This window comes from Citrus sinensis, chromosome 9, assembly GCF_022201045.2.
Source record: "Citrus sinensis cultivar Valencia sweet orange chromosome 9, DVS_A1.0, whole genome shotgun sequence".
NCBI classification, from domain to species: Eukaryota; Viridiplantae; Streptophyta; class Magnoliopsida; order Sapindales; family Rutaceae; genus Citrus; species Citrus sinensis.
Window position 1 is genome coordinate 6419707 of NC_068564.1, and position 27549 is coordinate 6447255.

Genomic DNA, 27549 nt, shown 5'->3' on the forward strand with positions numbered 1-27549 from the left:
TACATAAGACAATTGAACAACCGAACAAGGTTTTTAAAAAGACTCTCTGCAAAAAAATAAAATAAAATTTAGTACTCTCTGGTTAAGTGCTTACTCGTGCCGTTTCCATACGTGTTTGTATATAGTAAAACTTCGATGCTGTTAATTGTGATCATGAAAAATCTAATAATTTAGTAATATATCAATAAATTAATAATTATAAATTCAGGTAGAAATTCCTTATATTTTAAAGATATGATCACATTTATAATATTTATTTACATTGATTTAGTATTTATTATATTTTATTTAAATAGTAGTTAGTTGTCTTATATCAGTATTAATTAGATTCTTGTAAGTTCTTATTTTTCTATATTGAAGATGACATGTGGATCTTGCACTTGTTGCAAAACAACGACGCAAACTAAATTTTCCATTACAAAAAGAATTAGAGAGGAAATCCAATTCCAAATTATTTTTAAAAATCAGTGAACAACACTAAGAACATATTTCACAAAGAGCATACATGACATATCATGTGGATTTAGGTTTAAAATAGGTAATTATTAATTTATTCAATAGGTAGGATCTATAGGAAAATAGTAATTTAAAAAAAAATATTATCTGATAAATATATCAGATTATTAATTTACTACATTGTCTGCAATTCGAACTGATAAAAATATTATTTAATTGAGGCCATCAATTTACCGAGGTTTTATTACTATGTAATAGTCCTTGTAATGAATTTCTAATATTATTCGAATTGATAAATATCAAGTTGATGGTTGTTAATTAATTTTATTATCATATTATTTTATTAAAATTTATAATAACAAATATGTTAGGACCAACTTTAATTAACATGATGCCAAATAGAATATCCTAAAAATTTGACTCCCAATCGAAGTTGTCTTGTAAAAGTCTGTTAGGACCAAATATGTTAGGACCTATGACCTAGCTACCTAGATGTCCAACCTAGATGATGTCCAAAACCACATTCAACTCTATAGGGATCTGGGATTTGGGTATTCAATTAAAAAATAAACATGTACAAGTTTGAAATGCATTTTGTGGTCTAGTTGATTCTGAGGATCTATATTCAACCTAAAATAGAACCGAAAAATAAAAAGTAAATAAGGCAAGAGTCACCCCTTCTGTTTATCATCAACTCATTATGTAATTTAGATTTATCAAATTTAGTGGAATAGATACTTTAATTGGTAAAATTTTTGTAATGGTACAAGAGGTTTAAGATCTGAACATTACTCATATGAATGAGGAAGAAGTTGCTATTTTCCAGTTTAAAAGGGGGGAAAAAAGATCTATTGGTGTTTGAGATTTCAAATTTAAATTTATATCTATAAAATTTATATCAATATTTTCTAACCATTATCATAACCATTTATATAAGTTCATACAAAAGAGTCTCACATGTTTGTCATTTTATCAAACAAAACAAGCATGATAGTTGTTGACACCTCTTAATCAATTTATGATCTCATGCGTGCATGCTCTACCTGCGGGTTCTTATCGGAGGATTTTTAACTGCTATCATCAACTGCACGGCATGGCGATTGGTGAGTGCCAAAGTTCCTCAAACATAACGTGAACCATTGCTTGCGATGTGATGATTTTTTTTGCACACACGTGGCGCTATTGATTTCATATGATATGTATTAAGCATATGCACACGGAATTCGTCTTTAAAATATTAATGGATAAGTACCGATCTTACGTGACCTATTGAAGATTCAAGCTCCAGAATAATGGTTCAATTTAAATTTATTTTGCAATCCCTACGCAAATGCATAGTCTCTTCCGTATAAGCCAGCTGCCACATGCAAAATTGCTACATTTATGATTTATGCATTGTAATGCTTTGTTCGGCAAGTGTCTGGAACGACTGTCTTGATTTCCGGAGGGTATTCTAGGGCGGTCCTTATATACAAACTCACAATTAACCTTAAAATCTTTCTACAATATACAAAAATTTAATCTTTAAATAAACGAAAACTTTAAAATTTTACCAAACTATCATCATCTTCAATTCCTCCGCACTCATTATGAATCAATCTTGATCTCTAACAATCACAATAAACTATAGTGAATACATAATTCAGAAAAGAAACTAATTTTTTATATACCAAAATACATACATACTCATAGAAAATACAATTGCATGTCATGCTATGGTCTTCTGAGAATGCGTCATCAAAAAAATTCTTTAAAGGCTCATTTGTCACTTTCAAACTTTCACATCTCCTTTCAAATCATTTACTTGAACCATTTTGATTTAATTACCACTTAGCATATCACTCATTTTGAACTTTACGAAAGCATCCTTCATACCCTCATCTCATAACATAACATATAGAGTGCCTAATAAGCAAGCAACAAATTCAAGTACCTAAGGAAAACAGAAAATTTACTTACTTTCTTCAAAATTAGTTGGCTAATATTCACTTTCTAATTTTAGAGAAAACATAATGCGTATTCATTCTTATGCCAATAAACTTTTACACATACATATGCCTAAATACACAATCACGCTTAACACATAATAAAACCATATAAATCCATCTATACATATCAATTTATAAACTTTTCAAACATGTCAAGCATGTACATTTTTTTTTTTTTTTTTGTGATTCATTTAGAAGTTTGGTTCATTTATCTCTTGATGATTACAAAAATAAGCTTAATCTCATAAACTAACCACCACAACCTAACATCATATCGAACACCCATCAATATCATCATATACACAGTAATTACTCACTTGATCCTAGATATTGCATAGATACACAACGTACAAGCTGAAAGTTGTGCAAGGTTGGCGTTGAACATACTGACAATTTTTTAAAATTTAATTAAACTGATCATGATAAGCTTATGCTAACGTTGTCCAAGTCACTAGTACTTGCATAAGAATAGAACGCAAACAAAGAAAATCAAAATAAAAAAACTTATCCAATTGCAAATTTAATTCAAGCATGTAACTGCCCATATATATGAAAAGGTCGTAGCCTTCATGGCTAGGCCGCGACAAAGAAGAAATATATTTATGCAAATGAGAATGTAGCCAACAAAATGAAGAAAGGTCATCTGATCATTTTTTTTTTTAATTTCTTGGAGTGACTTTTAAAAAAATAATAACTGATTTGTAATCATGTGCCTTTACTTGCCGATTTTGCAAACCAACAGGAAGGTGGTTTCCGCCATCTATTATTATTATTTTGTTGATTTACCAACTTTTCTTTCAGCAAATGAGTATCGAAAATGAGACATGCATGAATATTATTGTTATGGGTCCGGCTACCTTCTACCAAATGAGTGCAAGGTATTCTCTAGAGTGTCCATTTGTGAGTTAACCATTAGATCTAACTCATAAGGTTTTTCAATGGCATGGATGTGTTCTTAATTTATAATTTTGTTATTCCTATTTTTTGTTGAAAATACGAAAAATCTAAGTGTTTCACAATCTTGACACATAAGTTCAAATTATTTTAAATTTTCACTGTTAGGTCTTTTGACCTAGAATTTGACTAATAAAATTAGTGACTTTAAGGACAACAATATTCCAAAATGCATGAAAAATGACATGTGTCAATGATTTTTTTTTTGTTACATAAACTCTATTTAATCTATAGTAAATAGTTCAAACATCTGATAAAAATATATCAATTTACTAAGGAAAATTATCATTTGTATACTCTTAGTTTACTCCATTATAAAAAATAGGGGTGGGCAAAAAAACCGTAGTGTTAAAAAAACCGAACCGAACCGACGGTTTTTTTTAATTTGGTATGGTTTTTTTTAAAAAAAAAAACCGAACGGTACCATTTATAAAAAAACCGAAATACCCGTTTGGTATTCGGTTCATTTAACTGAACCGAAAAACCGAATTATTTTTAAATTTTATTAAATTAAATATGTATTAATTTTTAACTGGTTGTGTAAGATAGTTAACATAAACTTACATACACACAATCAGAGTATATATATATATATATATATATATATATATATATATATATATATTGTAATTTATTATGTTATTTTTTTCTATTTAACTTATAACATTTTGTATATTAGAATTAATTATTTTAATATAATTGTTTCAATTTCTTGAAGAATTTTTGAGGCCAATGCAATCTCAAGAACAACAGCAAGTAGATGAGGAGTAAATGATAGTTGATTGATGTTGTTTACCAGTAAGTTTTTTTTTTTTAAAACTAGCTTCTTATTATATAGATTGTTTATTTAATTATTTATTAATAGTTAGTAAGATATTAGTGATAAAATGTGTTTTGAATACTTTGTATTTATTGTTAATATTTGTAATGAAATTAGGATGAATTAATTGTTGAAAAAAATTATTACATTCATTAAGCCCAATGGGCTAAAAATTTAAAAATTTAAAATAGGCCCAGAACCGAAAAAACCGAACCGAACCGAACCGAACCGAAAAGAACCGTTTGAGTTCGGTTCTTTTTTAGTTCGGTTCTTATTTGGTTCTTTTTATAAAATAACCCAATTAAATCGGTTCTACTTAATTTCGAACCGAACCGAACCGTGCCCACCCCTAATAAAAAATACTACAATACTTTGAGGGTGTATCAATCGTCCACCCTAAGTTGACAAAATGTATCAGTTGACCACCAAACCGTTAGTTGCCGTTTAAGTATGATGACGTTAGAAGGGTAATTTGGTCTTTTCATATGATACAAGTGATAATTTAAGGGTATACAAGTGATAAAAAGAGAATTTAAGAGTATACAAGTGATAATTTTTAAGGGTAAAATCATCAATTCACTGTAATTCCGTTAACTTTCAAACGGCAACTAACGGTTTGGTGGTCGGCTGATACATTTTGTCAACTAAGAGTGGACGATTGATACACCCTCAAAGTGTTGTAGTATTTTTGATAACAGAGCAAATATAGGGTATATGAATGATAATTTTCCATTTACTAATTATAAAAATATATGACCAAATAATAAATATTTTCATTTTAGTAATTATAAATACACATCATAGTTTTATTTCAAAAAATCATAAACCTTAGCGGATAGTTTTAGAAGAAAAAAAAAATAATGATAAGTAGGACTTATATGTTAAAATTTTGAAACCTACGTAAATTTTCAGTTTTCAGCAAATAAGATGGACTACAATATAATTGAACTAGAAAAACACAAAACTGGGAGTTTAATACTATCATGGATCATGTTAACATTTACTTTAGATCACATGTGAGTATAATTGAAGTGATTTAGTTAACTATTATTGTGAAGGCTTGTCTTGAATTCTAATGTAATACACTCTTACTTATCAGTTTCGGTTTTTTATCAGTTGAGTGGTTTCTTAACATGGTATCAAAGCTAGCCTTATGCCGCTTCCTGTGTAAACTTTATTTTTAATTTTTGTTTCAAGTTTTTGGTAATGTGTAAATATTTCTCAGCCAATTTATCTCCTTCAGAATCTTATTTCATGAATTCACATTTTACCAGAACTAGTTTATCTCTTTTGGACTCTGATCTCTCTTGAATCTTTATGTGAATGTATCTCAACTCATTTGTCTCTCTTTCAGACTCTTATCTTTTGAGTTTACATTTCACATGAGAGGGTTTGTAATCTGTTGACACTTGTCTTTAATATTGACATAAATTCTTATGTAACAGTTGATCGGTTATTTAATAAACCTATCAAAAAATTTATTTATTTATTAATTAAAGAAAATAATTTACCCTCTTTCGTGGATGAGGCTTCAATACTATTATGTTTTAACCCAGCTACTTAATGTATATGGACGGTATTATGTACGTAAATCTATGGCTAAGACAAGCTTGAATGGAGCAAAAGTCAAGGGACTGCTCAAGAAATCGTTTCGTCTAAATCTCTCGTGTCTTAAGCCATACCGCATGAGTCATGTAAAAGAATTAACAAATCTTTCTCTTTCTCAACATTTAAGCTTTATGGTCTCTATAAATATAGATTCCTCATCATAACATCATTCATTGCATTGTCTCCACTTCCATATGTGTTTTTGGCTAGCTGGCTATAAAATTATTCATCTATAAAATATAGCAATATCCTCCCATACCTTTCCAATTTATATTTTTCCCTTACAGCCAAAAAGAAAATAATTATGGCTCTAGAAAGACATTCCGTTCAATTATTGTTCTTCACAATCTTTATAATATCTTACATCTCACGTTACACATTGTGCTTGGCCAATTATCATGAGCCACCTTATGGCAGTAATTATTACCTTGATGAAATATATGAGTATGGATATGATTCTCAAGCATATCCTTCATATTTGAGCTCTATTGAAGATGGCAAGTCCAAGGACTTGATCAAGCAAAGAACCCAAATCTTGAACTTGAAAAATGTTGGTGGCTTTTCAAAGAGAGGTAAAACCGTTAATGTTGATGATTTTGGAGCCAAAGCCGATGGTACCGATGACTCTAAGGTACATAAAAAATAATTCATCTTATCATAATTTACCTTTTTTTTTTTTTGGTCACATACATATTAGTATACAGCGATACTGGAAAACAATTATGTGATCGTGATACTAGATTAGAACTAACTAATTTGTAGCTTGCAGGTGTATGTATGTATATATATGTAATTATGCATGCATGTATGTATGTATGTACATCTTCTTGAATGTATTTAATTATATTTTTGTTTGCATGCATTGGAACTTTTCAGGCATTTATGCAGGCTTGGAAAGAAGCTTGTTCAAATACAGGAGCTGTAATTGTTGTAGTGCCCGTAGACAAAACCTACCGCCTTAAGCCAATTAGATTCTCAGGTCCATGCAAAGCTAATCTCACAGTGCAGGTGAGGTTTAATTAATTAATTTGAGAATAATAATTACTAATCAGAGCTGAAGAGTGAAATATACTAACTCCTGTTTTTGGAAACTAAATTTCAGATATATGGAACTTTAGAGGCATCTGATGATCAATCAGACTACAAGAAAGATGGCAGGCACTGGATTGTTTTCGATAATGTACAAAATTTAGTAGTCGAAGGTGGTGGCACTGTCAATGGCAATGGCAAGATTTGGTGGGAAAATTCATGCAAAATCAATAAATCTCTGGTAAAAATTAAGCCATTAATTAATTAGCAACTCAAATTTCTCTAATATGGTTTTGATTTTCTTCCTTTCAAGTTTTCTTGGTTTGCTTCATCTTAAAGCTGACTTTAATTTCTTTCGTGTTTAACATTTGCAGCCATGCAAAGATGCCCCAACGGTACGTCAATGCATTGAAATTATAGTTATATAGATTCATATAATATATATGGGTAATAATTCTCTAATAATCAGGACATGCTGTGAGTATATTATTAAAAGACATTACATACATACATACATACATACATACATATATATATATATATATCACAACAAAAAAACAATAACATCTAATATATTAAATTTTTTTTTTCTAATTTTAATTTTTATATTTTAGTAGATTCTTATTTTAATAAAGTAATATGTCCTCTTAAGAGAATGACTCTACATATAAGTATGTTATACAATGGACCCAAATTGCATGGATGGATCAGCATTTGGAAATTAATAAAACTGTGATACGTCTTGGCAGGCACTGACGTTCTATAAAGGCAACAATTTGGTAGTGAGCAATCTGAAAATTCAAGATGCCCAGCAAATACATGTTTCTTTCCAAAAATGCAAGAATGTTCTTGCTTTTAATCTAATGGTAACAGCACCTGGAGACAGTCCTAATACTGATGGAATTCATGTCACAAACACCCAGAACATTCGGATTACAAGTTCCACCATAGGAACAGGTAAATATTTCCGATCAAAACGTTTTTTTCTAAAATGTAATATGTAAACTTCAATGGTTCACAAAAATGTTTTAAATGAAGCTTTATAATCAAGCTTATCAATTCATGTTTGGTTCTCTTATACATTGGTTGAATTTAGGCGATGATTGTATTTCAATTGTAAGTGGTTCACAAAATGTGCAAGCTCAAGACATAACTTGCGGACCAGGCCATGGAATCAGGTCTTAATTAAAACCCTACTCCAATCGGCTGCTTCAATTTAAACCTAATTTCCAGTTAATATTTAGTTATCTAATTTGTTTATCATTTAATTTGTTGAGCTCAGTATTGGAAGCCTAGGAAAAGGAAATTCGAACGCTTATGTTTCAGAAGTTACAGTGGATGGAGCTAAGCTTTCAGGAACTGCAAATGGTGTTAGGATCAAGACTTGGCAGGTAATTAATTATTTATTTAATACATATGCATAAATCATTATTTTATTACCTGTTACTATGTAATTATGTCAATTTTCAACATTAATTATGCATGCAGGGAGGATCAGGGTACGCAAGCAACATCATATTTCAGAACATTGACATGGTTAACGTTAAAAATCCTATAATAATTGACCAAAATTATTGTGACCAAGATGATCCTTGCAAAGAACAGGTAATTGATTATTTTTTAAAAGAAGTTAATTAATTAATTATCTCTATGATCACTCAATAATCAATAGTTACTAACTCCAATTAATTTCTATTAATTAATTTGGATGCAGAGCTCGGCAGTGCACATAAAAAATGTTGTGTTCAAAAATATTCGTGGAACAAGTGCTTCAGATGAGGCAGTGAAACTCGATTGCAGTAAGAGCTATCCATGTGAGGCAATTGTGTTGGAAAACATAAATTTGCAAAGTGAAGAAGATGAACCAAAAGCTTTATGCAACAATGTTGATGATTTGGCTCAAAGAGGATCTGTTTTCCCACGCTGTCCTTGAGCTTAATTTTAATTTGTTATCATAATTTTTATTTAATTAAACATATTGTAGACATATTTATTCCCAAAAAAATAATAACCATACTTTGTATTGTACTGATAATAATTTGTTAAATAACTTCTTTGGTTAGCGCCTTTGGAGCTAGAATATTTAATTAATTTGGTGTAAACATTGTGGCGAAATAATGAGAAATTAACACAGTTTCTTTCTATTGAATAATAATAACATGGTCATTTCCTGAGACATTTGAATTTGATCAAGTTCTCTTCCTTATGTCATGAATATTTGAATCCTAGAGCTTTTTTTTTAGTTCTTTTAATTATGATTTATAATAATTATTATATCTTTTTTTTTTCAAATTATTACAATATGAACTCTATTGAAACTCTAGATATATACGCTTTGTAATATATGGGTTCACAAATTTATTCGAAGAAATCTGTCCTGACTAGAATTTGGGAAAGTAAGTTCCCATGAAAGGCTAAAGGGCCTCATGCAATGGATGGTTTGATAGGTCAGTTTTTATTGCATCGCTTTTAATCAGAAGGCACGTGGGATTCGATTACATCAATTATGAACATTTTTATTTTATTAGACTTTTAATCTTTAAAGAGATAGAGATACATCTGGTCTTTTATAAATGGAGTGTAAGTAGCTGCATTCCCCCCATTTTTTCAAATAAACGAAGAATTAGCAGGGTGAGGTTTTGTTAAATGATTGTACAGATTTTCTTAATTTCATAAATAGTCATGCAAATTTTTTATTTTTTTTATAAATACACCTTTCGATTATAACAACTAAAAAAATTAATTTTTAATAAAATTATATAATATTAAAATATGTGATCTAGTATATAAAATTACCCAAAAGTTTATAAATTAATTGAATACTATGAAATCATTTTAACATTAATCTATCATACTATTTAATATTATAAATAAAATATATAATATAATTTTTGTAAGTTATTGTCAATTTAAGTACATTTATTATAATATTAATAAATGTCTAAGAAATTAATATGACCATCTTTTAAACCAAAAGAATTTATGTGACCATTTAAGTAAAGTTTGGGGGGTGTGGCTTTTTTTTCTTTATATAATTAGCCAATTTGTTAAAATGATTTTGATGATGAAAATATATTTTGACCCTACCTTTTTTTGTGCCCACGGATATAAATCACAAATTTTAATTTATTAGGGAAAAACAAATTTTTTAGTTGAAATTTAAAAAGATTTTCTGAAAATTTTAGAAACCGAATTTTTATTTTTAGCTTCGCCATAGGCATACCCAATAGTACTCCAAATTATATGAGATACTCTACAGTAATAAAACATTATCGCATCAGTTTGTATGGAATAATTTATAGAAGTGTGCAGTATAATCACTCATAAAATAATGGACAATATTATGAGATGAAATTAATTAAAACTATAAATGTTAAGTGTCAAGGTGGGTGAGTAGTAGCCAGCTATAAAAATTAAGATGAATGCACATGCTGTGGAAAGAGAAAATACAAAAGGAGTAATATAATATTAATTTCATGCATGCCTGAAAACTGAAATTATAGATAATTAGTTAAAATTTGCATTTAGTTTGCTCCTGAGAATGACTCATATCTAGGTATACCAAAACTTTCCCCAAAAAAAAAAAAAAACTTTATTTATTATACATTCAAACTTATAAATTTATTCTTAATTCTTTTATTCGTGTGATTGAATTTAGGTGATGATTGTATTTAAATTGTAAAATGTTCACAAAATGTGGAAGCTCAGGACACAACTTGCGGACCAGGCCATGGAATCAGGTCTTGATTAAAACCCTACTCTAGCTACTTGCTTGCATCAGTTTAAACTTTCCATTTTATATATATTTAATTATCTAATTTGCTCATCATTTAGGTGAGCTCAGAAATGGAAGCATAGGAGCAGGAAATTCAAAAGCTTATGTTTAAGGAGTAACAGTGAACCAAAACTGGTGTTTGGATCAAGACATGGCGGATAATTTTTTATTTGATTGTTATGTAATTACACAAAAACCATTCTTTACTATTAATTACTGTATAAATGATCAACAGTATTTATGTTGATGAGGCAGTGAAATTGGATTGCAGTAAGAGCTGTCCAAGTGAGGGATGAAGCAAAAGCTGTCTGCAACAAATGTTGATGATTTGGCTCAAATTGGATTTGTTTCCCCACGCTGTCCTTGAGCTTAATTTAATTTATATTTCTAACATGTTGTAGTAGATATGTATAAGTACTCTGTACTGATAATAATTTGTTTAATCAGTCTTTGTTGGCTCATTTGGAGCGAGAATATTGATTTTTTTTTGGGGATAAGCTAGAATGTTTAATTAATTTTCTAATTTCCTTTGTGTATCCCTTCTACAGGTCCGTGCATCAGCTGTCCTCTCCAATGGACCCTTCTTGTTAAATCTAGCGAGGCACTGCGAGAAGCAATGTGTTTTCTTATGGATCGTAGCCTTGGTAAATCGTAACACTGTTTTCTTTGTTACAATGTTGACTGATGTTCAAGCTTTCCTATGTCTTCAAGCTATTCAAATTTTTATTCATCGTTTCGTTGGTTGCTTAGTTCTTGAGTTTACCTTGAAGCTGGCCTGAAAGTGACAATAAATGAATAATAACAAAATCCAGCTAATGTTTATTGCCTTATAGAGGGGAAAAACACAGATTTTTATTTTGTCACAGGAAAAGGATTCTTTTATAGCTATATATCATCTGAGACTGAAAGCCCTGGTTTCTGCTCTGCTGTGTGTTGTATTCTGATTGCAGATCGATATCATTGCCAGCTTTTGTTACATACTCCCTGCTGTTTTCATTTAGGATTGATGAATGGTGGAGAAATGAACAGCTCTGGTTTATTGAAAGGTGTGTCAGCCCAGCTATTTGCTGTCTTTCACGTACGGTGTGCTCAAAAGTCCTTGCTGGCATTCGTACCAATTTCTTCCTCACTTCCAAAGCATCTGATGAAGATGGAGACTTTGTGGAGCCCTATATGTTCAAATGGACTGCTCTACTCGTACCAAGAACCACTCTCATAATTATCATCAATCTGGTTGGTGTCACTGCTGGAGTATCCAATGCGATTAACAATGATCATCAATCATGGGGTCCTTTCTTTGGCATGTTATTTCTCGCTTTCTGGGTGATTGTTCATCTTCACCCCGTCCTGACTGGTCTCATGGGATGACAAAACCGAACACCTAGAATTGTTGTGGTACAGTCAATTCTGCTAGCTTCTATTTTCTCTTTACCATGGACTCATTATGATCCTCTTATAACTCAGGTGACTAGCCCAGCTGTTGGACTCAGTGGAATCAAGACCAACATATAAAGACAGCGCTAAATTCTGCAAATATATTGTTCATATCTCAACAGTGGGCAAGATCTTGAAGGTATATGCTTTTGGCTTTTATCTTATATTGTACTGGAGACTTGATTGTCTTTGAAAGAAGACAACAAGTGTAGCTTTAACGTTTAAACCTTAACTATTATCTCTATTTTATCTATTTATTTTGTTTGCTTCAAACATTTTGGAAGTTATTATAATCGCCTTAGTTACTTATGTTGCTGATTGATAAATGTACTTATTATGCAGGAAAAGGTTTCTTTTTAAATTGATGAGCTTGCAGTATCTAGTTTTAGAAGTAATCATAGGCAAGCTAACTTGCTGAACGGAAGAAAGCCGTTTATAGTTGTGTGCAAACATGCTTTTACGTTTTCCTCTTTTTCTTTTGGAAAAGAATGGCAACGGTAAGTTAATAAAGCCTTCGACATTCAACAAGCAATCAGTAAACAAGTTGCTTGCTAAAGATTAGCTTTTAGAAAAGGCAACGGTTGGATTGCATAAATTCAAAAGCTATGGCCTGTTAGCACTTTGCTTTCCCAGTGTGATAATTAAATAACCCATTATCATGTTGGGAGTACTAACTTTACTAATGTTGTTGAAGGAGCTATAGTCTAGACATATTACATATACTTGAAAATACTATATGCTTTTGAAAAATTTCAGCTTATTCTTAAAAGAAAGAGAAATGAAAATAAACTGAAAATCCAGTTCATTTGAAACAGCGGAGAAGGTGAGTCACAGAGAACAAATATGATTAAGCTTCTATTGAAACACCTACTGTTCAACAAAAATGAATAAACTTTCTGATTTTCTCGACACCCTATCAAGCTAAAGCACTTTGATAAAATACCCACTTCCTTTCTGCTTTTCTTTCCCAACAAATGATATCTATATAGTTTAATTCATATACCTACCTCCATTTTCACTTCTTCGTTTCTTCTGTTGCTGGTTTTGGCTCCTCTGCTGGAGGCGCCGGTGCCGGTGCCGGTGCCGGTGCCGGTGCCTGTTCTGGTGCAGCAGAAACTCCACTGTCGAGGCAACTCCTACACTTTCTTTCAACCCAACCTTCAATGTCATGCTCCCCATTTCCACCAAAGTGTCTTCCACCACACAACCGAGCAATGATTCCTGCAATAACAGCTACGATAGTGATTACTGCTAGAACAACAACCAGTGTTTCAATTGATCTGTGTGTATTGTGGCTAGGCTGTTGAGCCCCTCTAATTTGTGTTTCAACTACTGGTGTCAGCTGATCTTTTAAGCTTGCTTCTAAAGACCCCATGAACTTGAGAAAGTTGTTTGCCTGTTGGAGACTCTGTGTCTGTCACTCTTGCACTGCGTGATGTTGGTATCAACTTTTGAAACAAAAGGCTTCAAAAGAGAGAGTTGAAAACAACAATGAGAAGTGATTTACAAGAAAAAGAGGACGTGATGAGAGATAAAAATAGGCACTTGAAGTGAAAAAAAAAAAAGAGGAAAAATGAGCTTGAAGTTATAATAAGTGAAGGGAGAGATAGAGGGTTGAGTGATTTTAGTGTTGTAGAAAATGAGGGAGAAAACTGAAATAGGATTCCAGAATTAAAAAACATTTTCTAATTTCTATGTTGCTTTTAGGTACTTTTTTACTTTGGAAAGTATTTTTAACATGCTAGCAACTAGTCTTGGATGGCTCTCTGACTGACACCAAAATGAAAATGTTTTAATTTCACTTCCCCATTTGTCCTTAGTGATATCACATGTCCATATAAATTGATATGTGAGTCCCAAGAGCAAAACCAAGAAAACCAACAAGCTTATAATTTTTTTGATTTTGAAACTTTTGCCAGTTTGTCACTAGCCTCATTTGTATTATCTTGTCTCTTAGAGATGTGAGAACTTTCAATCTCTCTATTGTGTATCAGGTTGGCTTATTTTGTCAACTAGTTGGGAACATTGATGGGTATTAATCACATAAATGAGTCAAAACGACCCTTCAGCAAGCAAGCTCTGAATAATTGGCCTACCAAAATCAGGCTGAGGGGTAGAATTTTTGTATTGAGAATTAAATGAATTGCTAAAGAAGATCAATAATCAATAATGGGTCGTTCTGAAAAGCTGCTCGGGACTTTGACAATTAAGATATGCACATACATTGCTCGAGTAAGTTTTTTAAGTTATCTTACAGTTTGAGCTTTTCAAAGAATTTACAAACGTACATAGTATTACCTACAGATCAATTTGAAAAACTACTCCCACTAATATTTACAAAAGTATCTACCAACTTTACCTATATTTGTGGAAGAAGAATGTTGATCTCTATAGAGACTTAGAGGTTATTTGTTAAATGTTTAAAGTCTAAAATTTTATTAATTTCAGGCATTTTCTAAAATTTACTTGTTTATTTTTTAGAACTTATGTCTAATTTTCAGACATTTACATCTAAATAAAATAAATAAATTTTTGTGACTTTTATCTTAATGAAAAAATGTCTTAATGACAAGTAAATATTATATTCCAAAAATATATCTGTAAAATAACTTATTTCCTAAACTATAAAATGTAATTCTCTTTTTTTTTTTGTTTTAATTTACAATGACATAAATGTCAAACAACTAAGTTTAAGATGTTTTTTATAGTAAAAACAAACAAGATGCCACTTATATTCAGATATTAAAAAAAAAAAAACAAACATGTCATTCAGATTTTCGTATTCAGACTCATTCAGACTTTAGAAAAATTCAGACTCATTTACTTTTCAGACCAAAAAACAAACACTACCTTAAACTTATACCCTCAACTTTACTAACGACATAAGGTCAGAAGCTCACAACTAAACCATTGTCGCAATGGCATATTTAATGTGAAATTTTTTTAAGTCTAATGAATTCTCTCAATTAAAAAATTGTAAAATCACTTGGCACGATAATAATTTCAGAATCCATTTGCAGCCAATCCTCTACGGATAAAAACTAAGTCAGTCAATAATAAATAAATAAATAAAATAAAACTCTAACATGAAAATCATTTTGTTGATTACACTATCTAATCTTTCAAGGCACATTTGGTATGTAGAACAGGATAAAATAGGATAAAATGAGATGAGATAAGATGGGGGATAAACCTCATATGATAATTTTTTAGCTTACTTTTTTATTAAATAGTTCCCATGGGGGAGCCATCCCTTTTATATACCAATCCTAAAATGATCCAAACATGGGATTGAACAAAAAATAATTTAATCTCATATATTTATCCTACAACCAAATATGCCCTCAATGTATAGGTTCTTCACCAACATAACTATAATTGTGGTTTTTTGGCTTTTTTTTTTTAAGGAATCCTTAATTAGTTGTTGATGTTGTTAGTTTTGCTTTAAGTCATAATTGAAACCCAAAGTTGCGCTAACGACATAATTAAATAACTGAATTAATTATTGAGTAATAATATTTGACTCTCTTAAATTATCTTATCAATCCCATCTTTTCAATTTTTTTAATTACTTTTCAGAATTATCTTTATCAAATATAAAATTTTATTATTTTATATTATTTTATTCTTTCTCTCCCTCTCTTTCTAGCTTAACCATCACCTCCCGTACTTATCTTTATCAACAACAAGCTCATTACCACCACCACTTATCTTTTTCACCATTGATCCATCGCCTCCACCAATATATGATGAGTTTGAATATTGGGATTTCTTAAGTTTGATGAATAAATGCTGGATTTTGTTGCTATTGATGATTATTGATTTTAATTTTGTGTGATAATCTAAGATTTTATTTAATGTAAATTTGAGATTTGATTAGAAATTAATATTTGATTCAAATTGTGAATCAATTAAAAAAAAAAAAGAGAGAGATGTCAGAATTGATGAGGTAATCTATTGAGAACTTGAGAGAGAGAAAAAATTTTATTTAACTTACTTTGATTTTTAATAAAGACAGTTCTGAAATAAATAATATTAATTAAAAAATGGGGACTATTGAAATAAATTGAAGAGGTGAAATATAATCATTTTCATTATCCCAAAATTTGGGCTTAAGTAAGAAGGTTAATTAATTATAAACCCAGCCCGATCCAATTCATCTTAAACTCAAAATCCAATCACCCTATTATCATTGGTCCAGTCGTCCAGTAGCTTGACGGGCCTATTAGTGGACCTAAATGGATTGTTGTAGTTCAAAAGATATTTTTTTACCCAACTCTTTTTGAAATTACACAAATAATGTTATGATCACAGTAAGACCACGTTCTGATTGTTGAAATATATAGTTTGTCTTGAGTGATGCGTCACATATTTTTTATTATCATACGTTGATATAGAAATCTGATCCGTAAAGAGTTGCAACCAGGTATCCACACCAACACTTGAATTTGTAAAGATGAGAACGGCTCCGGTCTACTTTTCCTTTGTTCAAGCAGATTCTAGCGACCACGAGCATATCCTATGAAACTTACCTACACTTAACAAAAAACTATTATGGGAATGTTGGACCTTTTTTTAGTGTAAATTATCCGACCCTCAAGTTAGTAATTGGATTTTTTGGGGAAATTTTATGGTACAACTGTCGCGGCTTGATTCTAATTGCTTTGGAAAAAAAATATTTAAAGGAAATCTCACCAAAAAATTGAAAAAGTCTTGAGAAATGGAAAAGAAAAGAAAGTAGAAAACCTTTAGAAAGAGAGAAGATACTCATCTGATTTTGAATTTTTTGGAGTTCTTATGAAAAACCGAAACTCTTGTTCCTAGATAAGTGGGAGTAGCCATTAGTTAATTAGAATTGTGGCCTGATCTTTCGGAGAGAATCCTCAAGTTGGCTCTTGACTGAGTCTTCAGGTTGAGTTGGTTGAGTTTTTTTCTCGTGAAATCCTAATGCAAACTTGCCTACGCATGGGCAGGCTTGCAGAACGACCTGCCTGCTATGCAACAGTTAAAGCATACCATTTGGAAGCTCATTTGGATTCCATCTCGAGGAGCCCATACACTAACTCTATTGTCGAGGAGGGCATGATTTTGCATGGAATTGTGTTCAATCATGCTCCCTCTTTTATTCCCCAAACATTATACGTGGAGTATTATAGTAAAACCTCTTTGTAGTGATAATTTATTTAAAAATAATCTCTCCGTTGTAATAATCTAGACAAGTTGTAAATAAAAATAAACTCTATATTATAATAACTTATAATTTTTTTAAATTCCATATGAAGAAATAAGCTTCCACATAGAAATAATTATCTATATAACATTTCATTAAAGATTTAAAATAGAATATAATATTTTTATAAAATATTTTGGGACAATGATTTATTCTTTAAACTTTTAAGATTATTTTACATATCTAAAACACTACATAATTTCATGTATTAGTTTTATGAAACTTTGTGTAGCTCTTTTATTAATGTCTATATATTAAATTTGACATATCCATTCATTATTTTTCGATATAACTCGTATTTTATCTTTATATCACTTGCATTAAGGATAAATAAGTCAAAAATAATAATTTTTATAATTATATCTATATAAGGTTATAATTTCCTTGTAGTAGTAAAATTAGGGTAGTCTCAACATAATGACTATTGAGAGATTTTACTGAGTTTAACTTTATCCTTTGTTATTGATACACTAACTTTAAATTAATCCTATTATTGGGTGAGATGTTAAGTAATACTAATTTATTATTGTGATTACACAAAAATGGGTGTGGTTACTTAGGTGATTTATTGGGCAATATCACCCCCTTCAAAAAACCTCTTAAAGCGTTTTACATCCTATTAAAAAATTTAAGAAGAATATAAATTTTTTTTAAGACCTCCAGTGATAAAAAAATAATATTGATGAAGCTTATTCTTCACACACCCTATTCTTTCAATTTCTATGTTGCTATTAATGCCTCTCGAAAACCTCTTAAAATCCCTTCTCCACAAATATAGCTTGATGATTTTCCCCCTCGTTGAACCATTAAAATCCAATACAAAAGTCTTTCTAAATTATCTCTGATTTCTCTTATTGCACAAATCCGTATTTGTTCATCCTACTTCTGAACCTCCATGCCAATATGTTCGCATTCTTTATTTATCGTAATCTCTTATAGAAATAAGCATCTTCCCATTAGATTTACAATCATGGAGAAATCAACTGTAAAAGAAACACGACAACCGCAAGATATAATACAAAATTTAGTTGCATGTAAAAGATTGTTAAAAGTAATTGACCAGGCAAAATGGAAATTAATGATTCTCTAAAATTTAGTTATTTCTTGCCGGTCATTGTTTAGAAACGGTTACGGGATTGCAAATAAATTTGCAGAAACTAAAATTACTATCTACTAATGGAGAAAATTCACTTGTGAGGGACACTAATTTGTTTATAAATATTGAATTTGAGAGGATAAAATTTGCAACTAGTCTTTATTGCATGTTGTTTTGAACGATTATAATTTCCTCGAAATAAGAGGAATTCTTGCACCTTGTTTTGAATAATTTCCATGAAACTGATAGCAGATTAGCGTCTTCTTGTACCCAATTGGATTTCCCTTTTTCCAATTTGAATGTCATCACTTTTTCTGCATCCTTCCAATACCCATTACCGGCGACTCGGTTCGGAAGATTTACAGTAGATGGAGGCCATGTGAAGAAGTACATTATTTTTTCTTCTGGTCTCTGTAATACAGCTGTTATTGCACAAACCCATTTACTCATCAATGCATACGTTGGACTCGTTAGTGAAACTGCTGATTAAGAAATTTTAAACCAACCCCTCGTGCCAAACGCCCGAAAAAATACTGAGACTTATCCCAACTCGAAAGTGAGGCAAGAAATTAAAAAAAAGAAGTTAAAATAGAGTTTGCATGAGAGGGAATTGAATTTTTATAAGTCAGTAAGGTCTGCGCTTAGTGATGGACTTGGCCCCAATAGAAGGTAAAAGTACAAGTTTAAGTCCACGTAGGGACTCAAGTATTTTCCTCCCATAAATGTGGGGATATGAGTAAGTCTCGTTTCAAATATTAGTGAGAATAAATTTTTGTGTCTCAATAGAGTACTACATTGTACTATATATATATATATAATATTTTTGTTTATGTATTTAGGGTCATAGAAATTTATAGATTTCAACCAATAAAAAAAACATTAAATCTAATATGTAGAGCCCCGACAATAATATTAAAGACAATCTTCAACAACATAAAAGAAAATAAGAATAATTATAGATGAAAATGTTTTTTAGGGTACGTAAGATTTGAGAGAGGAAAACAACTTTTATTTTGAGTTAAAAATATTCCATAATTACTAAAGTCATCTTAAGAAATACATTATTTTTTTAGGTCAGCTTTTATTTAAAAAATATTATAGTTATGAAGTGTAAATCATATATTTGATTACGCACTTAGATTGATTTTTTAATGTCATATTTTTTTCAGTGGCGTTCTTCAATAAGTCACCTGCAGTCTGAAACTAGTCCTAACTTAATTTTTTCTGATCTTGTCATTATTAATCACTTATTTATGTATTTATTTACTTTATTTTTTGTTCAGCCCTTATTCAGTATTGATTTCCAAATATATACAATTCGTACTTTAATATTTGTCGTTGCATTCAGATTTCGACTCAGGATTGTGAAGAAAATAATTTCTTGTAAAACTTTTTTTTTTGGGCAATAATAACAAGCAAAGAAATATAAACATGACAATTTTGAAAATAAATAAAATTAATTGGAAAGTGGGACTGATGAGACAAATTAAGAGGTCATATTACTAATCGTGAATTAATTTTGGGGTGCCGGAAGAAATGGGGTTATGGGACTGCTACACCTAGAAGAATTGAGGGCGGGAGAATTTTTCACATGCGTTGTTGTGCCCATATCTTGAATTTGATTGTGAGGGATGGGATGTCTGTGATGGAGAAAAGGTGTTGAAAATATAAGAGATAGTGTTAGTTATTGGACTACTACACCTGGAAGAATTGAAAATTTTGAGGCTGCAGTGCGCCAAATAGGAATTAAAGAGTCCAAACGTTTGGTTCTTGATTCTAAGACTCGATGGAATTCAACTTATTTAATGCTCACTACTGTTTATTGTACAAAGATGTATTTGGTCGGTTGAGTAAGTTGGATAAACAATATAAATGTTTGCCTAATGAGTTGGAGTGGGATTTTGCAAGAGTTTTATGTGAACATTTGGATTTGTTTTGTATGTTAACTGAAATGGTTTCTGGATCTCGATATCCCACCTACAACTTATTTTTTCCTAAAATTTGTGAGATTAGATTGTCAATGAATTCATGGAAGGCATCACCCAATAAGGGGATTAGGCAAATGGTTGCAAATATGATTGCTAAGTATGAGAAATATTGAGATGTTATTCATGGAGTGTTGGCTATAGGGAATATCTTAGATCCTAGGTTTAAGAAGATGATGATTCACTTCTTTTTTCCTAAGATTTATGGAGATCTTGCTGCCTATCAAGCTGAAAAAGTGTTTAACCTTCTTAGTGAAGTGGTGAAAGAGTATGAATTAAAGCATGCAACAAGTGAAGATGGATGACATTTTGAGATGGGCAATTCTTCTCGAGGTATGCCACAAGCTTCTATTTTTAAGGATTCAAGTATGGCCGGTGAATGGGACTCATTTGTTTCTAAAGAAGTCAACTATAAGCAAGCTAAATATGAGTTGGAGACTTACTTAGATTATGGAGTTTTGCCTACTAATAGCAATTTTGATATTTTGTCTTGGTGGAAAAATAATAAGGGCAAATATCCGATACTTGCTGAGGTTGCTAGAGATTTCTTGGCCATTCCTGTGTCTACTGTTGCTTCTAAGTCCACTTTTAGCACCTGAGGTAGGCATTTCAGTACTCACCGTAATAGACTTCATGAAACCACTGTGAAGGCATTGATGTGTACTCAAAATTAGCATTGGAATGAAATCAGAGGTAAAATCACTTATTTTATTTATTCATATATTATTATATTTTTGTACTAACATAACACTTAATAATTATTTTTTATGTTTTCATTGTTAGATCATGAGCCGCTCAAACGATTTGTAGAATAAATTATGAATGCTGAAGGAGTGGAGGATCCTGATGATTGACGATATCGTGGCATGACGTTTTGGATTGGAAGCTTGGAATCTTCATGGATTTGTAGTGTTTTTTATTTGTAGAGTTTAATGGTTGTGTACTTGAATTTAATTATGTTTTTTGTTTGTGGATTTAAATGGTTATGCACTTGAATTTAATAATTTTTTATGTTGTGATATTTTTATTTTGTGGATTTATAATGATGTTGTATGTTATTTATGTTAAATTTTACTTATTATGGATTTTTAATTGGGGATTTTAATGGTTGTATACATGAATTTAGTTAGGTTTTTTATTTGTGGATTTTAATAGATATGCACTTAGAATTTAGTTAATTTTTATGTTTGATTTATGTTGTGATATTTTTATTTGTGGATTTATGTTGATGTTATAGGTTATTTATGTTAAATTTTTAATTGTTGGATTATAATTGAATTTTATTTGATATTATTAATTAAATTGTTGAATTTTTAAATTAAATTTTTAATTATTTAAGTTTAAGTTTTGCGGATCCGGATCCGCATTTTGCCAACCCTATTGGGGTCTCTTGAGGTATCAGAGTTGTTCCGAGAGCGCCACTCATCGGGCAGTTCTTAGCATTTGCCATATTTACGTTCCTTTTTGGGCTTTTAGCATTACTGGGCCGATAGACCGGGCTCAATCCTACTCAACAAGCAACAGTCGGAGAATAACTTAACCCAAAATCCAAGGCCTCGAAAAACAAAGATAAAATCCTATTGGCCCCCTCTTGAGTTTGGCAAAATAAGACCTCAATCGATACACTATTAGAAATTATGAAATATCCCCTCAACGTTAAATAACAAAAAAAAAATATCTCCAATTGTGATCGCTATTTTTTTGTTTGTAAGAACATGTGAGAAAAGAGAAACTAATTCATGTTTTTATCATCTACATTTATCATCATAATTTGATTTCTTCATAAAAGAAAAAGTATCATTATTTTCAAAGAATAAAAAAAAAAAAATTTCCAAGCATACTACCACTGGATGTGGTGAAGATAGGGATGGCAAAAATCCCCACAAAGACGGGTATTTTCGGGGATTTTTCCCATTCGGGGAGGGTATGAGGATAATTTCATACCCAATTTCTTATTCAGGGAAGGGACGAGAAAATTTTTTTACCTAATTTCTTATTCGGGGAGGGGACGGGGATGAGGTGGAATCTCCATCCCCTACTCATTTCCCTGTTTTAATTTTTAATTTAATTTTTATTTTTTAAAATTACTAGTAAATAAATAATAAAATTTGAATTAAAAAATTATAAGTATTGGTAAAAATAAAAATATCAAAATATTTATATTATTAAATTTTTAGGCCTAATTAACTAATTAAAGTCCTAAATTTTTATTTAGGACATTAAAAAGACCGAACAGATTCTATTAGCCCAAAACTTTTGTTTTAATTTTAATATTCATTAAATATTTTAAACTTAAATCTATTTTTTATTTATTTTTAGATGTTATAATTGCCCACAGCAAATCACAATTTTAATATCTAATTTAATCTAATATTTGCTCTTGATTTGCTTCGACTTAATTATTGTGTTGTAAAGGAAATAGTCCACATTTATAAAGTGTCCACGCCACCATTGAAAAATAAATTTTGAATCTAAATTTGATTTTATTTGTAACAATTTTGTATTAGGCTATTAATTTGTTCACAATAGTTTGTATCCCTTGCATGCTGCGTTACTTACTAATTTAATATATGTGACTTTTGTAATGGATATTAATGTAATATATATTTTGAACTTTACTTTTATTTGAATTTTTTATTTTAATATGATTAACTTAAAATCGAAAACAAAAAAAAATGTATTAGTTATTCGGTGATCGGGAATCTTCGGAGATCCCCTGTTATTATTCGGGGAGGGGATGGAGATTCTCTTAAATAATTTTGACGAGGAGGGAGAGGGGACGGGGACATACGCAAAATATCGGAGATGAGTACGGGGAGATTAGTCCCCTCCCCTCCCCTCCCCATTGCCATCCCTAGGTGAAGAAGCTAAAATTAAATTTTGAGAGCTTGTGTTAAGATTTAAGAGCAAGTTTCAAAAAAAAAAAATTTAATTTCATAACTTGTAAAATAATCAAAATTAAAAAGTAAAAGCAAAAGAATATTTATTAAGTTATAATTTTAATTCATAAAAAGTTATTAAATCAAATCAATTATTTTTTTAATTTTATATAAAGATAGACAAACAAATAGGACCCCGAACAAACCATTTCGATTGAGTTTGATTTGGATTGTAAATAAATGATAAGTAATTAATTTAATTAAATTAATAAAAAAACTAACGATTTCAAAGATTAAAAAATATAAAAACTACACCGAACTCTATAACCCCCTAATTTTATATACTGTTCTAACTATGGCTGCGTTAATAAATTTTTCTCTAACAACGGTTATAGTTAGGGGTATTATATGTACAGACAGTAATGAAAGTTTTTGGGGACTATATATCAATTTGTAATAATATCTAGACATAGTTGTGATTATGTCAAAATAGAGAGGCAAAATGGGAATTATTCCAAAACGTAACCCTACTTTGATTCATCGTGGCACATATATATAACCCTCTCAAAACTGGCATTTCGCTCTTACTCAAGCCTCTGTCGCCTCGCATTTTTCACTCTCCCAAAGCCCAAACCCTAGCTTCAAACCCTAAACACACAAGAACAAAACCATGGCTGAACGAGGTGGCGAGCGCGGTGCATTCGGACGCGGCTTCGGCCGTGGTGGACGGGGCGACCGTGGAGGCCCACGTGGCCGTCGCCGCGCTGGACGCAGAGAGGAAGAAGAGAAGTGGGTCCCAGTCACGAAACTCGGCCGTCTGGTGAGAGAAGGCAAGATCAGGAGCCTCGAGCAAATCTACCTCCACTCGCTCCCAATCAAGGAGTATCAAATCATCGACACGCTTATCGGCCACAAATTGAAGGACGAGGTCATGAAGATCATGCCGGTGCAGAAACAGACACGTGCCGGTCAGAGGACGAGGTTCAAGGCCTTCGTCGTCGTCGGTGACACGGACGGCCACGTGGGTCTTGGCGTTAAGTGCTCCAAAGAGGTTGCCACTGCCATCCGTGGCGCTATCATATTGGCGAAGCTGTCGGTGATTCCGGTGAGAAGGGGTTACTGGGGTAACAAGATCGGGAGGCCACACACCGTGCCGTGTAAGGTGACCGGTAAGTGTGGCAGTGTCACCGTGAGGATGGTTCCGGCCCCACGTGGTGCCGGAATTGTGGCGGCTAGGGTTCCAAAGAAGGTGCTGCAGTTTGCTGGTATTGACGATGTTTTCACATCTTCTCGTGGGTCGACCAAGACTCTTGGAAACTTTGTCAAGGTTTCGATCTCACTAAACTCTTTAATTGGTTATTTAATTGGGTTTAATTTATCTAATTTTCTTTGCAATATTTGTTCTTTTTTTTTAAACTTTGTTTTTATATTGGTTAGATGCTCTATTGTATCCAACGATCTATATAGGTGACTGTTGAATTGTATTATATTCTTCGTTATTGAAATCTAACTGTTGTGTTATTTCTTGTTGTGGGCATTGGGAATTAAAAGTTATTGATTATTTTGGTACTGTTCGTGAGATGCTTTTCTTTGGGGTTCAGATGATTAGTCGATGCCCAATTGGTTTCTCATGAGGAATGTAATTGCGGTATAATATGAGTGATTATCCCTCTTTATTGTTGTTTGGATTTTGTCCAATGATTGATTATCTTACTTGAATTTCTCAGTGTAAATTTGTGAGTGTATGCACAAAATTTTCTGTGTGTAAACTATGTGTCCTGATTGACTTGAATGTTCTAAAAATTGTCTGAATTTTGATTTTATCTTTATGCATTTGTACTTTTTGTTGTTCACAGATGTTCTTGGAAACTATTAAAGCAGTTTGTGGAGTTATCTTGTTTTAGCTTGATGTTGTTATGCTTCCTTTAGAGTGCTTTTTTGTTGTGAAACAGTGTGAAGTGATTGTCGTACTTTCAATTTCTTCTAAAGTTTCATAATGAGTGGTTGCAATTCAACTTTCAGTTAACAACTTTCATGAACTGAATATTATTTTGGTTAGCATATGATGGTCCTTTTTCTTTGAATCCACAGGCAACCTTTGAGTGTTTGTTGAAGACATATGGCTTCCTTACACCTGATTTCTGGAGGGAGACTCGTTTTGTGAAATCTCCATACCAAGAGTACACAGATCTTTTGACGCCAAAGCCCATCAGCAAGGCAGTCATCACAGAAGTTGATCAAGTTGAACCTTAAGCTACTTAAGGCTGCATGGAGAGGAGAGCATTAGAATGAAAGGCATTTTGGTTGACTTTATAGTATAGCTTTGTTTGTTACAGACTTTTCTGTTTTTCATTTCTGCAGGACTAGTATGTTGCTATTTGGGGACACAATTGTTTGCTTTAAAGTTTTGCAATCAGAGTTTTCTTGAATGGATGTTTATTTATCATTGGCTTCTTCACTCGGTGTTTTGACACCAAAGCAAATTTTTTTCATCATGTTGTTGATAGATTTATCTCACTAGCTTTGTTTTTTTGTGATTATAAGTTTGAATGAATTATTCTAAGGACTAAGCCTCTGTTTATTGTAAAATTTGATGGCGGTTATTTGGGGAAATTTTGTTTTGCGAATAAATGAAAAGTGATAGTTTATTTTGTGAGCTAAAAACAAAATAACTTTCACGGGAGATTCTAAGAATGATCATCTTCTGTAGTATCAATAAGAAGGGTGCTGGGTTGATTTCTTTCTCCCTAAGGGTCTTGTTACACTAGTCTGCTTTTAGAGGATGTTTTTTCTTCTTTTTGTTAATTTTCTCTTACCTAATAAAACATTTCTTTTATAACTTATTGTTTATTTTCTCGCTCAAAGCATAAAACTTGGGACTACAAAAAAAAATTGATTGAATATCTAGTTTCTTTTCTTGTTTCTCTTCTAAGTTTTGCTTTTCATCATCACTTTACAGCATGTCAACGGTACACCATTTGTATTGTACAAATAGGTCCTTTCTGGTTCTTGGTTTCGCAATTGGTAGTTTCGATGGGAAGATTTTTCCACTACAAGAAAACAAGGTTGATTATGTGAATTATGAAGCAGGGCTTCTCACGCACAATAATTGCAGCCAACTGTTGGGATTTAAATTTTAATTTGGTTGTTGCTCAAGCCCTTGTTTATCCTGCAATGGTGGTTGATTGCCGTCATGGTTCGGATTGATTTGGAATTTCAAAGATACTATAGGCTCATGTTTCAACACCAAGAAAACATTGCCCTCTACTAAGCGCCCCGCCATCACAGCCCCATTGTTCAATGCTGCATCAGCATTCAATTTATGGGATAAATTCTAGAATCTGGAAGGCGGCTTTTCCCACGAAGCTGCACCTCCACAAATCTGAGCACTAAAACCTCATTAGCATTTTGAAACAATTTACTATTACGCTCCTGCCATATCGTCCACAGGGGACATACCCATCACCAAAAGCTCAAATTCCCACAAGCTGCAGCATGTGTAACACTCCCAAAATCCAGCCCGCAGATTAATCTTCATCAACTCATTGAAAGAGGCAAGTATATGTCGCACCGCACCAGCCTTCATCGGCATCTTCACTTTTGAAAACACATTTTCCAACAAAATTATTCAAAAATAGAAAAATGTAAGTACATATGTCATGAAAATATTGTTTATTACCACTATAATGATCAGAATAATAGTTCTCATCATCTAATTTGAAATGACCTTTTAAGTCCAAAATTGATTTGATAAAAAATTGCTAAAGAAAAAACCCATGCACGATATTAGATCCAATTTTAGTAGGCTTACCAATTTTAATTGAACAAAACAATTGCATAAAAATAAAGTGCACAAAAGCAAAGCACAGTATTAATGAAGACTCACTGATGTGTCCAATGAGGATGCCAATCGTACAAGTATATAATGAAATTCCTAACAACATTAATGAAGACTCATTGATGTTGTTATAGAAATATCAACATCCATCATACAATGAAATTCCTAACAGTCTCCCTCTCTCGCATCCTTTTGGGCAAAACATCATAAAAAAGAAGGCTTAAAGCTAATAACATGTACACAAAGTCGATCTTCATGATGTGTTGTAGAGTAGCGTGCCTGCAAATAGTATTGGGAGTGTGGAAAATAGATTTTTTTTTTTTAAAAAATTATTATCTATCTAATTATTAATTTACTATGTTCACTCTAAGTCAAGACCAGTAAAAACGATTATTTCATCAGGGTTATCAATTTATCAAGGTTCTCTTGTAATATTTATTTCGGACAAATTGGCATT

General features: G+C 31.6%; 3 protein-coding genes and 1 long non-coding RNA gene across 6 annotated transcripts; 3 read left to right on the forward strand and 1 right to left on the reverse strand.

Annotated features, from left to right (window-relative positions):
• The first annotated feature begins 6013 nt into the window (after positions 1–6013).
• Positions 6014–9031, forward strand: LOC102628485 (polygalacturonase-like). The gene is made up of 9 exons (XM_006489884.3): positions 6014–6457; positions 6703–6834; positions 6929–7096; positions 7230–7250; positions 7605–7812; positions 7952–8033; positions 8138–8246; positions 8344–8460; positions 8570–9031. Exons 1-9 carry the CDS (start codon positions 6131–6133, stop codon positions 8786–8788), a joined length of 1383 nt encoding a protein of 460 aa, XP_006489947.2. The 5' UTR covers positions 6014–6130; the 3' UTR covers positions 8789–9031.
• Positions 9032–10254: 1223 nt separating this feature from the next.
• LOC112499545 (uncharacterized) lies at positions 10255–12321 on the forward strand. 3 transcript variants are annotated; one of them, XR_008051530.1, is made up of 6 exons: positions 10258–10411; positions 10514–10595; positions 10690–10811; positions 10902–11274; positions 11632–12025; positions 12095–12321. It is a non-coding gene; the product is annotated as an uncharacterized LOC112499545 (long non-coding RNA). The 3 variants fall into 3 exon arrangements; XR_008051529.1 differs by having other exon boundaries at positions 10255–10411; positions 10700–11274; XR_008051528.1 differs by having other exon boundaries at positions 10690–11274.
• Positions 12322–13079: 758 nt separating this feature from the next.
• Positions 13080–13439, reverse strand: LOC102623597 (uncharacterized). Its single transcript, XM_006489871.4, has one exon. It carries the CDS (start codon positions 13437–13439, stop codon positions 13080–13082), a length of 360 nt encoding a protein of 119 aa, XP_006489934.2.
• Positions 13440–23823: 10384 nt separating this feature from the next.
• On the forward strand, positions 23824–25700 carry LOC102623889 (40S ribosomal protein S2-4). Its single transcript, XM_015533857.3, has 2 exons — positions 23824–24581; positions 25346–25700. Exons 1-2 carry the CDS (start codon positions 23925–23927, stop codon positions 25505–25507), a joined length of 819 nt encoding a protein of 272 aa, XP_015389343.3. The 5' UTR covers positions 23824–23924; the 3' UTR covers positions 25508–25700.
• The last annotated feature ends 1849 nt before the right edge of the window (positions 25701–27549 follow it).